General features: G+C 42.8%; 1 protein-coding gene and 1 long non-coding RNA gene across 4 annotated transcripts in view; one reads left to right on the plus strand and one right to left on the minus strand.

Moving 5' to 3' along the window:
• Positions 1 to 360: 360 nt before the first annotated feature.
• LOC120063056 lies at positions 361 to 10,345 on the minus strand. 2 transcript variants are annotated; one of them, XR_005478456.1, is made up of 6 exons: positions 9,950 to 10,345; positions 9,071 to 9,108; positions 6,697 to 6,771; positions 6,066 to 6,190; positions 1,451 to 1,818; positions 361 to 1,165 (listed from the first exon to the last, which is right to left on the minus strand). It is a non-coding gene; the product is annotated as an uncharacterized LOC120063056 (long non-coding RNA). The 2 variants fall into 2 exon arrangements; XR_005478457.1 differs by having other exon boundaries at positions 9,782 to 10,345.
• Positions 9,476 to 16,033, plus strand: part of rasa1a (RAS p21 protein activator (GTPase activating protein) 1a) — a 53,876-nt gene continuing 47,318 nt past the window's right edge. Inside the window, exon 1 of one of the 2 annotated variants that reach the window (XM_039013178.1) lies at positions 9,476 to 10,846. In XM_039013178.1, the coding sequence (XP_038869106.1) occupies positions 10,317 to 10,846 (530 nt within the window). In that variant the 5' untranslated portion in view covers positions 9,476 to 10,316. The remainder of the gene's footprint in view (positions 10,847 to 16,033) is intronic. The other variant, XM_039013179.1, reaches the window with a different exon arrangement.

Raw genomic sequence — 16,033 nt, forward strand, 5'->3', positions numbered from 1 at the left:
GAGGTCTTGGCAGATTTCTTTTGATTTTCCCATGATGTCATGCAAAGAGGCACTGAGTTTGAAGGTAGGCCTTGAAATACATCCACAGGTACACCTCTGATTGACTCAAATGATGTCAATTAGCCTATCAGAAGCTTCTAAAGCCATGACATAATTTCCGGAATTTTCCAAGCTGTTTAAAGGCACAGTCAACTTAGTGTATGTAAACTTCTGATCCACTGGAATTGTGATACTGTGAATTATGAGTGAAACAATCTGTAACACAAACATATGTATTAGGACTCATTAAAACCAACTGCATATTTAATGTAGAGTTATGAAATTGACTAAAATGTACAGCCATGCAGTTAAATACTATCATACAGATAAACAAAACTATTTATTTTACTTTCATTCATCTTTCTGTCTCACAACTTATCCTCATGAGATGGAAGCATTTCATTTCAATATACTGGACACTTAATTTCAACATATTTTTGTGACTCAATCCGCACCATTATGAAACAAAGCAAACAACCACATTTTTACCACTCACATCCGACACCAGCATGGCCAAGAGTGTCAGTTATGGGTCCCACTGACCCAGCACCTGCGGGACCTGGGGGCCCGGGGGGGTACAGGTAGAGACCCTACCCCACAAAAAACATCTTGATTTTTGTACACTTCATTTTGGCCCATTCTACCCCTCACCTTCCCATGCATGCAAATTGTCCCAAGTTTGTTGCTGTAAAACAGTTTGGGTTCTCAGTCAACTTGCTTGGTAAAAGAAGGGCCAATAAAGAAATATAAACTTCTGAAAGATGTCGTAAAGGACAAAATAGCTAGAAAGGAACATGTCAATTCCTAGGTTAGACAAAATACAGCTAGGAATGTGATCAGCTCGACATTAGCAAATTCTTTACACGCAAATGGACTTCAAGTGCAAATTGCGCTCCACTTGGCGATTCGGACGCTGTGGGCAACTTCAGTCAAGGTTTGGTCTTGAATACAAACATCTGTAATGGGTTCAGGGTTTTTTATACGAGTGACAGGTGTAGTGGACTACTAGCTGAACCAGCAAGGATGATGAGGAAATATATAGAATTTTGGTTTTCAGTGGAGTGAAGAGAAGTGGACCCACCAGAAAAGTCTCCAAGGCAGGATACCCAGAAAAAAACACAAAGGTCTGAAACAAAGAATGTAAAATTGCTAATTATACATCATACCAGTAATATGACCCATAGCCTTTCCCCTGCATTCACAAACAGGTAGAGGCTACTACTTTGTAGTTCAGCCCCCACAACACCTCCCCTACAGTAATGTAGCTGAAATATGATTGGTCTCAACTGAACATTTTGGTGTTAACAACCCTATTTTTGTTGTTGCTTCAGGGTCTTCGCTAGTTGCAATGAATGTGGTTGCAGAAGCATATTTTGGACAGACTTTTGAAAATGGAAGAATGTAGACCCACCGGCTGATCAGGTGACGATGCAACAAGGGGTCTGGGGGGCCCCGGAGGTCCGCTGAGGCCAGTCTGTTCCTCACCACGTCTGAGGGGCACTGGAGGTTCACTGGAGCCCGACTGGCCCTCGCCATGTCTGGATGGGAGTGGAGTTCCACTGGGGCCAGGCTGGACCTCGCCGTTTCTTGGGAGGACTGGAGGTCCACTGTGGCTCGGCTGGCCCTCGCCATGTCTGGATGGGAGTGGAGTTCCACTGGGGCCAGGCTGGACCTCGCCGTTTCTTGGGGGGACTGGAGGTCCACTGTGGCCCATGCCACTTCTTGGGGGGACTGGAGCTGCACTGGGGCCCGGCCGACCCTCGCCACGTCTGGGGGTGACTGGAGCAATGTGCAAAAGGACTATTGTTAAGTTACACTAATAGACTATCAAGAAAGATCTGAAAGATTAATATCAAGGAAAAACCATAAGCTACAGAACATGAACTGCCATTAATAAGGCATTATTCTACACATGATCAGAGAGGGAGAAACATTAACCCCTTTACCAAAAGAGCAACTTGATCTACAAAAATATATTATGGTGCAGCGCTTCCCTTACTTTTCACACAATAAACCATTTGCATACAGTTGTTAAGAGTAATTTCGGGGGCTGTCCTACACTATCTATTCAGTTATGTCAAGTATAAATTTCATTGGAAAATTGAACAAAAACAAGATAGAATGAGACAAAAATTATTTCAAATTTGAGGTCCCCTGCCTTCGCCAGTATGTCTTCCAGCGGTTTCTTTCCAAAAGATGACGGTCGCTTGATGGTTAACTCATGCCCCAGACATCGAATTACGATGGTCCTATCCTCAAAAGAGCAATAGGGGAACCAACCTTTTTCACCACATTCATCTAACAGGGAAGACACAGAGAGCTTGGCGTGGATAACATACACTACCGTTCAAAAGTTTGGGGTCACTTGGAAATGTCCTTGTTTTTGAAAGAAAAGCAAATTTTTTGTAGATTAAATTGATCAGAAATACGTTGTTAATGTTGAAATTACTATTGTAGCTGGAAACGACTGATTTTTAATGGAGTATCTACACACAGGCGTACAGAGGTCCATTTTCAGAAACCATCACTACTCTGTTCCAATGGCATGTTGTGTTAGCAAATGCAAGTTTATCATTTTAAAAGGCTAATTGATCATTAGAAAATCATTTTGCAATTATGTTAGCACAGCTGAAAACTGTTGTTCTGATTAAAGAAGCAATAAAACTGTCTTTCTTTAGACTAGTTGAGTATCTGGAGCTTCTGTGGGTTCGATTACAGGCTCAAAATGGCCAGAAACAAAGACCTTTCTTCTGAAACTCGTCAGTCTATTGTTGTTCTGAGAAATGAAAGCTATTCCATGTGAGAAATTGCCAAGAAACTGAAGACTACTCCCTTCACGGAACAGCGCAAACTGTCTCTAACCAGAATAGAATGAGGAGTGCTGAGGCCCCGGTGCACAACTGAGCAAGAGGACAAGTACATTAGAGTGTCTAGTTTGAGAAACAGACGCCTCACAAGTTCTCAACTGGCAGCGTCATTAAATAGTACCCACAAAACACCAGTCTCAACGTCAACAGTGAAGAGGCAACTCCGGGATGCTGGCCTTCTAGGCAGAGTTCCTATGTCCAGTGTCTGTGTTCTTTTGCCCATCTTAACCTTGTATTTTTATTGGCCAGTCTGAGATATGGCTTTTTCTTTGCAACTCTGCCTAGAAGGCCAGTTGAGGACTTGTGAGGCGTCTGTTTCTCAAACTAGACACTCCAATGTACTTGTCCTCTTGCTCAGTTGTGCACCGTGGTCATCAACTCTTCTTGCCCTAACGTCTTCAGTCATCTGTCCTTTATCCCTTGACTCCCTGAGCTCCTCAGCCATCTTCTGGAATTTCCTCCTCTCCATCTCACCTAAACTCCCCCACCTGCCACTGAGGGTTGTCGGGTCACCTGAGATGACAATATTGTATACTGATGTCAACTATAACAGAGGATATTGTCGTGGTGAAAGTGTTGTGAGCTATTGGCTTACTTGACCAATACAGGATCACCTTCAAACTGCTAATGCTCACCTACAAAGCACCCAATGGACTGGCGCCCTCATACGTTACTGACCTTCTGCACCCCTACATTCCGACCTGCTCACTGCACTCCTCTAACAATGGCCTCCTCATAATTCCTTGCACCAGGCTCCGCACCATAGGAGACGTTGCATTTAGCAGTGCAGCCCCTCAAAATAGCACACAAAAACGTACAAAAACTGTCACAAATCTCCGGTTTATTGTACCGATGCGGTGGTACAAGACAATGGGCGCTTTTGCTCCAGTGCCACGGGACACAGTTCTACCGTGACAAAGCTAAGGCGAGCACACCTTGTTCTTTCACTATTTAATCAGATATTCAACTGATTAACAGGCCAGATACAGTAGGTTATAAACACACAATAACACACGTGACCCATGATGTATCAATATTATAAAGCTATTATAGTCCCCACATAATATACGCCATTAAGCAGACACTTGTAAGCGACTTAGTCATGCAACTTAGGCATGTGTAGCTTAACCTCTTTCTAAATATGTTGGAAAACAAATTGCTTTATGTAATGAAGAGCACAAGTGTAATGAAACAATTCACTTTTAAATTGTTCTCTAATTGAACATCACGGAATACCCAAGTCGAATGTTTCATTGGTGTGACATGCGTCACCTAATTGTGATTGCGCCTACTTGCGTCTCGTTATTGGTGGGTGGGGTTTTCCCTATACATTTCCAGTGTTTCCCAGTGGCTAGAAGATTCCCATTAATTGTAAATGTTGGAGTGCCTTCAGAGGACAAGAAAGGTGAAGGTGACTTAGACCAAATTTCCAGTAATGGCAGGCTGGTAGTATGACCTCCAGCACTTGGAAATGAATTAAGAAACTTGGCATCACTTTGTACTTACTGCTATGTAATTACAGTCAAGCAGTATTGGTTGTTAGATAACAGCACAACTCCAGCCAACCTGTTTCAGAACAATGTTGATACTGCATAAATTATTGTGTACTAGTTATATAGGATTGAGGGCAGCTTGATGTAGCGTGAATAGATACAACGTCATTACCACTTATTGTAGGCATCCCATCTCACAACTGCTGAATTATTATGGATTGACAAGTGATTTGTAGTGAGCCACATAGTTTTAAGTAATAGATTTCTGAATACATTTCACTTGTGATTCAAACCATGGACCTCATTCCTGTAAATCACTCATTAATGTGCAAAAATCTTCCTCAACCATGAACGCTTATTGTCAGAAGAATCCATATTCCTCCTACCCCTGGGCAAGATCATGCAACATCACAAAGTTCACTTCCACTGCTATGCTGATGACACCCAGCTCTACCTCTCCACCAAACCCACCACTCCCCTGCCTTCACAACATCCAGAGCTGGATGAGCATGAACCTTTTCAAACTCAACAGCAACAAAAGAGGTCATGCTCATCAGCGCCAAATCCACTCTTTCAAAGCATCACCAAAGATGGTTTCCTGGTCCCTCTCTAAAACACAAGTCAAAAGCCTCGGTCCCTCCCTGGATAGTTCCTTCTTCCCACATAAAAACCAGCACCCGGACAGCATTCCTCCACCTCCGCCACTACAGCACCGAAACCCTCATCTATGCCTTCGTTACTTCCCGACTAGACTACTGTAACACTCTCCTCACCAGATCCCCACCAAACTCATCAATAGACTCCAACTGGTTCTGAACTGCTGACAGAACTCACACCAGCACCAGATCAACTGAACACGTCAAACCAATCCTGGCTCCCTGTGGTATCCTGTATTAACTTTAAAATCCTCCTCCTCACCTACAAAGCCCTCCACAACCTACCTCTCTGATCTTCTCCCAGTCTATGCCCCCTCCCGCTCCATCCGCTCCTCCTCTGCTGGTCTCCTTGTCTCCCCCCATTCCACCATGTGTGCCCGGGCCTTTAGCTCCTATTCCAAACTCTACCACCTTAAACCAAACCTTTACCCTAAACTGGGTACCCTACCACCGTAAACCAAACCCTTACTCTAAACCTGGTAACCCACCACCTTAAACCAAATCCTTACCCTAAACTGGGTAATCTACCACCTTAAACCAAACCCTTACCCTAAACTGGGTTTGTATCCTCTTCCCACCCACTCCCTCCTCTTTTTATCTGTCCTATTTTGTCTGGTCCTTTGATTTTAGATTGTTTCTATTTTAAATTGCACTGTTGATTGACGCACTTCATTTTATGACTTTACGTACCGCATTTCATTTTATGTAGGCCTACTTTTAATGTAAGATGTCTTTGAGTGTCCCGAAAGGCGTCCGCCAAATTAAAATGAATTAATACCATTGTTTAAATAAAACTCTTACTTAAAACCCCCTTTAAAAACATCCAGCAGGAAACAGTCTTATTTGAAATGAGGAATATATCATATTTTTCTGACTAAAATAGGACTACTGTGGAAAGACGCATTATGGAATGGAGAAGTGAAAGTGATAGAGCAAATCTCAACATTTCACATCAGAATGTAGGACTAGATGTTTTATGTTGGAATAAACATTAATCTGAGAATACATACATTTCCCCTTCAGCAGCTCTGCGCAAAACAAGTTATAGGCAGACACCGCGCTTATAACCAGCAGCTTTGCGACGCCGGGTGTTGCAGGAGGTATTAAGTGAACACCCATAGTTACCAATCCAGTTCTGTAATTTCAAAAGGAAAGCATTGTCGTTAGATGTAAGTCAACTAAAAACATTCAAGCATAACACTGTATAACTTCTATGTTGATAAAATGCTGTTTACAGTACAGTAATTAAACATGATTTTACACTGTTGCCTGATCCTGCCTAATCTGCAGTGTTTTAGGTAGTGGATTGTTCTTTTTTTCACAATATTCTAATAATACAGGGGGTTAGGAAAGAAAAGAACTTGGCCTGGGGTCAGTCAGTAATTTTGTGCTATGGTGGAATGTCTCCCCATTATGCTCGTACCAATCCAATGCTTTTAGATGCAGTGGGTGAAATGAAAGTGTGAACACTTCTGGATGCAGGGTGTCAGAACACAGCCTATTTCTTTACCCACTCTCCCCGAAATCAATGTGTACCCAATCCCCTCTTGCCACTAACCCCTCAAAATCCACCAACCCTAGTCACGTCTCTAATTCCACCTCCCTTCCTCTCTTGCGCCACCTCTTCCCTCCATTTCATACCTTAACTAAAGACACAGGTAGTCCTGTACCTGCAGCAGCCTTCGTCACCAGGGCTAAGGACCTCCTTTTCATACCCTGTTCATGATAATACACAAGGATGCCCCTGATGTTAGCTAACAACAACAACAAACAACAACAACAAAGATATATGAAATATTAAATTGTAACATGGCTATATATAAGTGTTTCCTAGTCTTTGAATAAGAGCCTTCAAGCCATTTGGTCTAACTGACAGGGGATTAGCCTTTGCCAGCAAGACCAACAGCCCTTGGTCAGGGTAGTTGGAACCAGTATTTTCATTGTACTTCACTCACATAGATAGCCTACTGCAGGTTACAATATGAAGCAAATGAAAACCACTAAAGCTGCGATTAAGTTTCTTCCATGTCTCTGTTTTGGTAAAAAAAATATACACTGCTCAAAAAAATAAAGGGAACACTTAAACAACACAATGTAACTCCAAGTCAATCACACTTCTGTGAAATCAAACTGTCCACTTAGGAAGCAACACTGATTGACAATAAATTTCACATGCTGTTGTGCAAATGGAATAAACAACAGGTGGAAATTATAGGCAATTAGCAAGACACCCCCAATAAAGGAGTGGTTCTGCATGTGGTGACCACAGACCACTTCTCAGTTCCTATGCTTCCTGGCTGATGTTTTGGTCACTTTTGAATGCTGGCGGTGCTTTCACTCTAGTGGTAGCATGAGACGGAGTCTACAACCCACACAAGTGGCTCAGGTAGTGCAGCTCATCCAGGATGGCACATCAATGCGAGCTGTGGCAAGAAGGTTTGCTGTGTCTGTCAGCGTAGTGTCCAGAGCATGGAGGCGCTACCAGGAGACAGGCCAGTACATCAGGAGACGTGGAGGAGGCCGTAGGAGGGCAACAACCCAGCAGCAGGACCGCTACCTCCGCCTTTGAGCAGGAGGAGCACTGCCAGAGCCCTGCAAAATGACCTCCAGCAGGCCACAAATGTGCATGTGTCTGCTCAAACGGTCAGAAACAGACTCCATGAGGGTGGTATGAGGGCCCGACGTCCACAGGTGGGGGTTGTGCTTACAGCCCAACACCATGCAGGACGTTTGGCATTTGCCAGAGAACACCAAGATTGGCAAATTCGCCACTGGCGCCCTGTGCTCTTCACAGATGAAAGCAGGTTCACACTGAGCACGTGACAGACGTGACAGAGTCTGGAGACGCCGTGGAGAACGTTCTACTGCCTGCAACATCCTCCAGCATGACCGGTTTGGTGGTGGGTCAGTCATGGTGTGGGGTGGCATTTCTTTGGGGGGCCGCACAGCCCTCCATGTGCTCGCCAGAGGTAGCCCATTAGGTACCGAGATGAGATCCTCAGACCCCTTGTGAGACCATATGCTGGTGCGGTTGGCCCTGGGTTCCTCCTAATGCAAGACAATACTAGACCTCATGTGGCTGGAGTGTGTCAGCAGTTCCTGCAAGAGGAAGGCATTGATGCTATGGACTGGCCCGCCCGTTCCCCAGACCTGAATCCAATTGAGCACATCTGGGACATCATGTCTCGCTCCATCCACCAACGCCACGTTGCACCACAGACTGTCCAGGAGTTGGCGGATGCTTTAGTCCAGGTCTGGGAGGAGATGCCTCAGGAGACCATCCACCACCTCATCAGGAGCATGCCCAGGTGTTGTAGGGAGGTCATACAGGCACGTGGAGGCCACACACACTACTGAGCCTCATTTTGACTTGTTTTAAGGACATTACATCAAAGTTGGATCAGCCTGTAGTGTGGTTTTCCACTTTAATTTTGAGTGTGACTCCAAATCCAGACCTCCATGGGTTGATAAATTTGATTTCCATTGATCATTTTTGTGTGATTTTGTTGTCAGCACATTCAACTATGTAAAGAAAAAAGTATTTAATAAGAATATTTCATTCATTCAGATCTAGGATGTGTTATTTTAGTGTTCCCTTTATTTTTTTGAGCACTGTATATATATTGGACAGGGCTGGAGAAATGTTTCCACTCTCAAATTCTTAGACAGAGCTATGGAAGCAAGGACTGACCATCCATGATATAGCTTGAGGCTATACAGTGTTTGTTTTTCATTTATTTTGTTTACAAACATTGGAGTAAAACAATCTTATATTTGGGGTTCTGGTGGGGTATGACAGTTGAACTAAGCTCATAAGGCATGTATAAGTTATATTCTTCAAGAATCAAATGGGTACATATAATTCATTTATAAGTCCAAAGATGTATGTAGAAACTGCTGATTTCCCAATTAAAAGCCTAATGACAAGTAGCTAGCTAATCTGATTATATATTTCACCTGTCAGTGTTTTACTTATTATTTTCAGACAAACATTGAAAGGAATTGTTGAACACACCTGAGTGATTGGAGAAGTCATCATTGAGTGGGAACAGACTAGAGTGGAACAGAGAAATTACATGTAACGTTAGCTACACAACGTGACGAGAATCCGTTAGCTAGCTAATCTTTTTTTAAATTATAGCTAGCTGCTGTAACTAACATTATTTTGTCAATACTTGCCAACTTGGCTAGCTCAGAGACTACGCAACTATTAAAATCAGGGTCTAAACAGCTCACCAATTTATAAATCAAGCATGCTTTTATAAGAATCATGCTTAATCTAAATATGAAAACCCAGGAAGTTGACAAAAAAATCCCGGGAAATGTTTTGGCTTCTATGGTGAACATGCGCACGCGGTCTCAGTTAAAATCACCATTGAAAGGGTCCAGTATCAGACAGTACTATGTGTGGTTCTGAATTACTATTCAAAGGTAACGCGTGTCATACATGTGGCGTGCCACATTCATCATATGAATGGTATGACAATTCCCTCCTTTTAATGGAGTGATTGTAGTGTAATCCGGTGTTGACACTGCTTTTCACTTCCTCACCGATAGCAGATATAATGGATGCAGCTCGCGCAGTGAATTTACTCGGTACTCTCTTGGCTGGGCCTGCGCGTTAGCGAGCAGAGTGGGGAGAGGGAGGGAGCGAATAGCGGCGGCAGCAAGCCTCCAGCCCCGTAATCGAGAAAGAAACGCGAATTTACGCAAGAGCTGTAATTACCTCAGTTGGTGGGCTACATCGGTTAAACGAAGTCCACCAGGGGTTCAGGCGACAGAGGGGGCCGTTTGTGGTGGCATACTAAGACATTTGGGATCTCCGTAGGAGCAAAACAACAACAGCACAATACAGGATTTCACACACAGGCAGTGACAATAAAACAATACTTACCGACAAGTAGACTGGTGGCTGCCGAGGGAGCAGGCAGGACTAGGGAAAAAAAGGAATAAAATACGTCATCTGCCTCTCCCTTCAGGTATTTAAACGTTATTTTCAAAACCGCAATTCTAGCAGAACTTTAAACTCATGAAAACTCGTGTCTTCATAGCTAGCTAATGTAGGTAACTAGCTTTGGCTAGAGTTTAGCTAACGAGTTTGCGTTATTAGCTAAGCGCTAACTGGCTACCGTAAACGTGTTGTTTTCCAATAAACTTTTGGTGTTGTTTTTACCAACCCAAACAGTGAGGGGGTGCTGCAAGACTAGAGGGGAAGGGCAGGTTCCCTTCTCGACTTATTCCCCTCTACGTATTTAACGAAAATGATGGCTGCGGAGGTCAGTAGCGAGGATACGGGCTCTGTCTCGGCAGGGAAAGGGGTGGCGGGCGGCGGAGGCCCAGAGACGGCCCATTTTCCGTTTTATCCCAACCCGACCAGAGTGCGGGTCACTGATTTGGGCCAGGGAGCTGCAACAAACCTCCGCCACCCGTTGAACACCTCCCCAGACTCCCCCCCTGATATAAGTATGATTTACCCCGTGTCTGGAGGAGATATTGCCAGACCTGCCTTGTCCGCTACAGGGAGTGGCGGACATGCAATTATTCTAGGAACAAGTTCAGGGACCATTGGCAGTGTGTGTTACTCCCCCACCTCGGAGGGACCCGGCATCCGGATGTCACCCACATCGGTGGGTCCCGACGGGTCAAGTGTCTTCCCACCTCTGCCACCACCTCCCCCACCGCCCCCAGGCTACGGGGGACTCGGAACTGTGGATGAAAGCGACATGCAGGATGGACCTGAATACGAGGAAGAGGAGGTGGTCTTCCCCCTCTCAGCGCCGCCCACGAACCAGTAAGGATTTGTTTTATATACACTCAAATTGTTCTGTGTATTGTTCATTGACACTTAGTTAGAAAACCAAAATAGTATTTTAAAACGACCGGGGTATATTTCCTTCCTGCTGCGGCCATCACCAGTGCTCAAGTTTCTATTATACTTGTTGCAGCTGATGTCGCTAATGGCAGCAAGTCAAATTAAGAAGGTAGATGTCAGGGTGTTCCAAGTAACCTAGGTTGTTGTTAATCATAAATCTAGTGAAGTAATGAATAATGTGTATATACCTGAGAACAATTACCATTAATCTCTCAATGTAGAGAAATATTTGCATACTGGTTGCCTTATTTTCCCAACTCAGCCAGTTCACTTGCTTACAATTATGAATGCAATATCATTCCCGGAATAATTGTAATGCATTTCTTTCAAGGCCACACTAAAGTTATTTGGCCAGCGTGTGGCAGGTGTAGCAGATGTGAAACCTATCTAGCACCTGTCAAAAATCATTTTGCTTCATCATTCTGAGCACCAATTAGGATCTTCTTTTAATCCACAGAATCATGTGGTCATAATTTATTTTATTTTAAATTGACTTTGGTTTTCTAATTGGTGTTCTCAGGAAATAATGAATCTCATATGTCCCTCCTAAATAAGGCTAGCCCATGCCTAGCCAAGAACTCCACAATGATTTCATCCACAGAGTTGGGCTCAGACTACACTAAAAATTATATTTGGATCGACAATAACATTTTAGGACAGTAGTTTACACCTAATGGAAACAGATCATTTAATGTAAAAATATCTACTTTTTTAAATTCTGTTATTGAAATACAAACAATTGAGAAATAATAATTTGAAATGATTGTCCGATTGATTAAATGTATTCAGGTAATCATGTTTCAACTCAATTAGAACCAGTACCTCCCAAATGAATGTTGTCAGTTTTAGCACTGAGTTGTTTGTCCTAACTACTAAATGAAAAATGCACTTTACATTCAAAAGTTTTATTTCCAAATAACTGGTATAGTGAAGGGAGCTTTGTACACCCATCTGCTTCTTTCTCTTCTATGAGCTTCTCTGCCAACTCCTAAGCCAGCAGTAAACAGCGTAGTACAGGGAACAGACCAGTTTAACTACAGTGACGGTTATATAAACTTTCAACTTTTTACATGTGGTTGTTTATTTAACTTAGTTGAATGCATGTTTTTATTGAACAACTTCAGTGTCTGCTAAATGACACATGTCAATGTACAAATGTACGGTTGCAAAGCATGCTCTTTGAGCTCTCTAATGAGCCCCCCCCCTCCCCCCCCCAAATATATGTTTTTGACAGAAGGAAATTTGAATAGTTAATTTCTACATGAATTAATCTTTCTGCACATCAAGTTCCACTGAGTTAAAGGGATAATCCACAGCCAGAAATAAGTCATTACATTTTTTTACGCCTAGGTTCTATCCCTATGATTTCACTTCTAAGTGGTCCATTTGTGAAATCAGGAAATTGTGTAGGAACGCGTCATAGCTACATGGTTCTCGTCACTGGAGATAGGGGATAACACACTATCACATTTCAAAATGCTTTTAAAACAATTACCTGCGCTACAGATCGCCAAATCATCCAATAGATGGTATGGGCGTACTTGTCTTAAAACATCTATCTGTCTATATCATCTTGACAAAGTATATATTTCGCTTAGATGTGCTCAATCTAAACGGTGTCTAAACGGTTTCTCCTTCAAGTACCATATCGCACAGCACCCTGTGGGAAACCTGGGAAAGGGCCATTGTTGCATTAGCTGCATATTCTGCACTTGCTCTGGGCAGAGGCGAACTGCAGTTGAACTCTGTGAGATAGACGCCTAAATGGATAGTCCAGTTTGTTTAGGCGATTTTACAGCTCGATAGCTAGCTACTTCACATGCTGATATTGACTATGGTATTATTGTGCGTAGCTACGTTTGGTTGCCAGCTAGCCATCCAGCACAGAGAGAGCATTGCATTTTGTAGTTGAGCTGCAACAGATTTCCACTGATTTTCACATGTTGCTACCAACTTTATATAAAGACAAAATGAAGAATTTCTTCACAAATAATTATTTTCACATATTAGTGCTCTTTACCTGTTAATCATAGGAATTAGTGGTTTGTGGTGGATTATCCCCTTAAGTAAATTCTACCACAGACAATATAATTCCGCCATGAAACATAAATTGATCGTGTAAAGTAACAAAATATGATGGAGCAAAAGTAACTTTTTTGTGTGTAGAGTTTAAAATTAAAATAAACTCTGACTCCTTTGAGTCGATATGCAGTCGATACTTAAAATGTAAATTCTTTAAATTTACTGTGTACCTATGTTTGTTCTCTGTTGCGTGTCTTTGTTTGAAATCCACATTTCTTAAATAAAACGTTAATCAAGTAAAACCACGGACTGTTTCCTTCTTGTAATTGAATTGGCATATTCGCTGAGTTGCTGTCTTAGAGCAACAGCAATAAGGAAACAGTCGGTGGTTGTATTTGATTAACGTTTTATTACATTTCAGCAAACAAAAAAGCACGCTACAACAGAGGACAAACATTGGTAGGCCTACATGGTAAATGTTTAAGAATTTTAAATGTTTAAGTCTGAGGTAATTTCAAAAACTCTAGTCTGTGCTTCAACTCCGTGGAGAAATCATCATGGAGTTGAGGTATTTGGCTAGCCTATGCCCTCCTACTGTAGGCTTTTGTGTCCGTGTGCTGCAGTAGGACTATCCATTGTGGGAGATGGAACTTATTGGGTTTCCCTACACAATCATATAGGCCTATGTATATTTTCTTTGTAGTGTGTGTGCTTGTGGCACTCGCGTTTGTCACAGTCTCATTAGAGAAGTGCTGAGCTTTTATCATTTCTGGCCTCACGCTGTGAGATATGGAAGTGACTGGGGCTGAAGTGTGGAATCAGCTCTTATTTTAGGAGCTACATATCTCCCTGTCAGATTGCAGAGGAAGGGGGAAGGCCAGCTTTTTAGCTCCCATTCGTTTCTACATTTGTGATGAACAACGCTTTGGAAGCAGCCCAACTGGAAATCCACTGCTTACAAGCAGTGAAAATAAATGTTTAGCCCAACGTCAGTGGTTTCACCACGATTTCCTTTATATCCCTTTCTGTAGGGGCGCCAGGCAGTGACACAGATGTCACATGTGTAATGAATGGGACACATTTTTTTACACTTGTTATTTTTCCCACAATGAGAGATGTCAGAATTTTTTTTTTGAATGTATTTTTTAATCAACTATAGGGACATTTCACACAACTGGAATCTGCTGCAACACAAGTCCTCTTTATCTGGTCTCCTGGTCTGTGGGTTGAGTTGTGGTGACCTGGCCACTGTAAACTAGCATGTTCAGACTTAGTGCCTGGTGTGACGTGCTGTGCCAAAGGTTACAAATTACCCTACCGTACGCACACAATGTTGTCAGACAAAACAAAGTGCGTTGCAATTCAACATCAAGACTCAAAACTATTTTGTATGAAGCATTATGGCTTCTTTGGCTGATTTCATATTTATTGTTGTCAATGTAGCATAGCACTACAGATCTGCTACAGTCAGCAATTTTACATCATCACTTATTGTTGACACATTATAGTTGAGGCCCTAACACATTTTTGCTCATGACTTAAAAGTCTCAAACAGTTATTCTGATAAAACATTATATGCTACATGACCAAATGTATGTATACACCTGCTCGTCGGACATCTCATTCCAAAATCATGGGCATTAATTTGGAGTTGGTCTCCCCCCTTTGCTGCTATAACAGCCTCCTGGGAAAGCTTTCCACTAGATTTTGGAACATTGCTGCGGGGACTTGCTTCCATTCAGCCACGAGCATAAGTGAGGTCGGGTACTGATGTTGGGCGATTAGGCCTGGCTCTGAGTCAGCGTTCCAATTCATCCCAAAGGTGTTCAATGGGGTTGAGGTCAGAGCTCTGTGCAGGCCAGTGAAGTTCTTCCACACCAATCTTAACAAACAATTTCTATATGGACCTCACTTTATGCAGAGGGGCATTGTCATGCTGAAACAGGAAAGGGCGTTCCCCAAACCGTTGCCACAAAATTGGAAGCACAGAATTGTCTAGAATGTCATTGTTTGCTGTAGCGTTAAGATTTCCCTTTACTGGAACTAAGGGGCCTAGCCCAAATCAAGAAACAACCCAGACCATTATTCCTCCTCCACCAAACTTTACAGTTGGTACTATGCTTTCGGGCAGGTAGCGTTCTCCTGGCATCCATATTTGTCCGTCGGACTACCACACGGTGAAGAGTGATCAATCACTCCACGGAATGCATTTCCACTGTCTAGAGTCTCTAGTTACGGTGAGGTTTACACCACTCCAGCCGACGCCAGACATTTTGCATGGTGATCTTAGGTTTGTGTGCGTCTGCTCGGCCATGGAAACCCATTTCATTAAGCTCCTGACTAACAGTTCTTGTGCTGATGTTGCTTCCAGAGGTAGTTTGGGACTTGGTAGTGAGTGTTGCAACCGAGGACAGACAATTTTTACGAGCAACCTTCATCAGCACTGTCCCGTTCTGTGAGCTTGAGTGGGCTTACCGCTTTGCGGCGCTCCTGTTTTTAATTTAAATGTGTCATTATGAGGAGGGGGGACTATTTAATCAATTTTAGAATAAGGCTGTAACATAATAAAATGTGATAAAAAGTCAAGGGGTCTGAATACATTCCGAAATCACTGTATAGTGTGTTTTTCCCCCCTAAAATTTAAACTGGTTTTTCTCATGTTCAACTACCAGGAAGTCTGAAAAGACAGACTTGAGTTGGTGGTGAGCTAGTAGGCTGAGTGGATGGGGAGCTCGCCTTGACTGGCGGTTCTTTGAAGCAACATGGATGCAGTGTTGCAGTGACATTTTCTCAAGCAATTTTGCCGATACACAAAGCAACTCGAACAACATTGAAATTGCATGCAACATCCAATCCTGTCATACATCGCATCATGGTTTCACCAAATATTTGTTTCCAACTGTTTTGTTATTGTAACAGCATTAATATTGACAACATGTTGTCTGTAGGCTAATTTAGCTATCTAGCCCAGGTGGAATTGTCAGCACTCTTTATCAAGCTAGCAAGCTTGGACAATTTCAGTTGACTTTACAGGGTGAGTTCTGGGTATTTTTCCTTAAATATATATATTGTCTGACAATGTTC

The sequence above is a fragment of the Salvelinus namaycush genome, chromosome 18 (assembly GCF_016432855.1).
Source record: "Salvelinus namaycush isolate Seneca chromosome 18, SaNama_1.0, whole genome shotgun sequence".
NCBI lineage: Eukaryota > Metazoa > Chordata > Actinopteri > Salmoniformes > Salmonidae > Salvelinus > Salvelinus namaycush.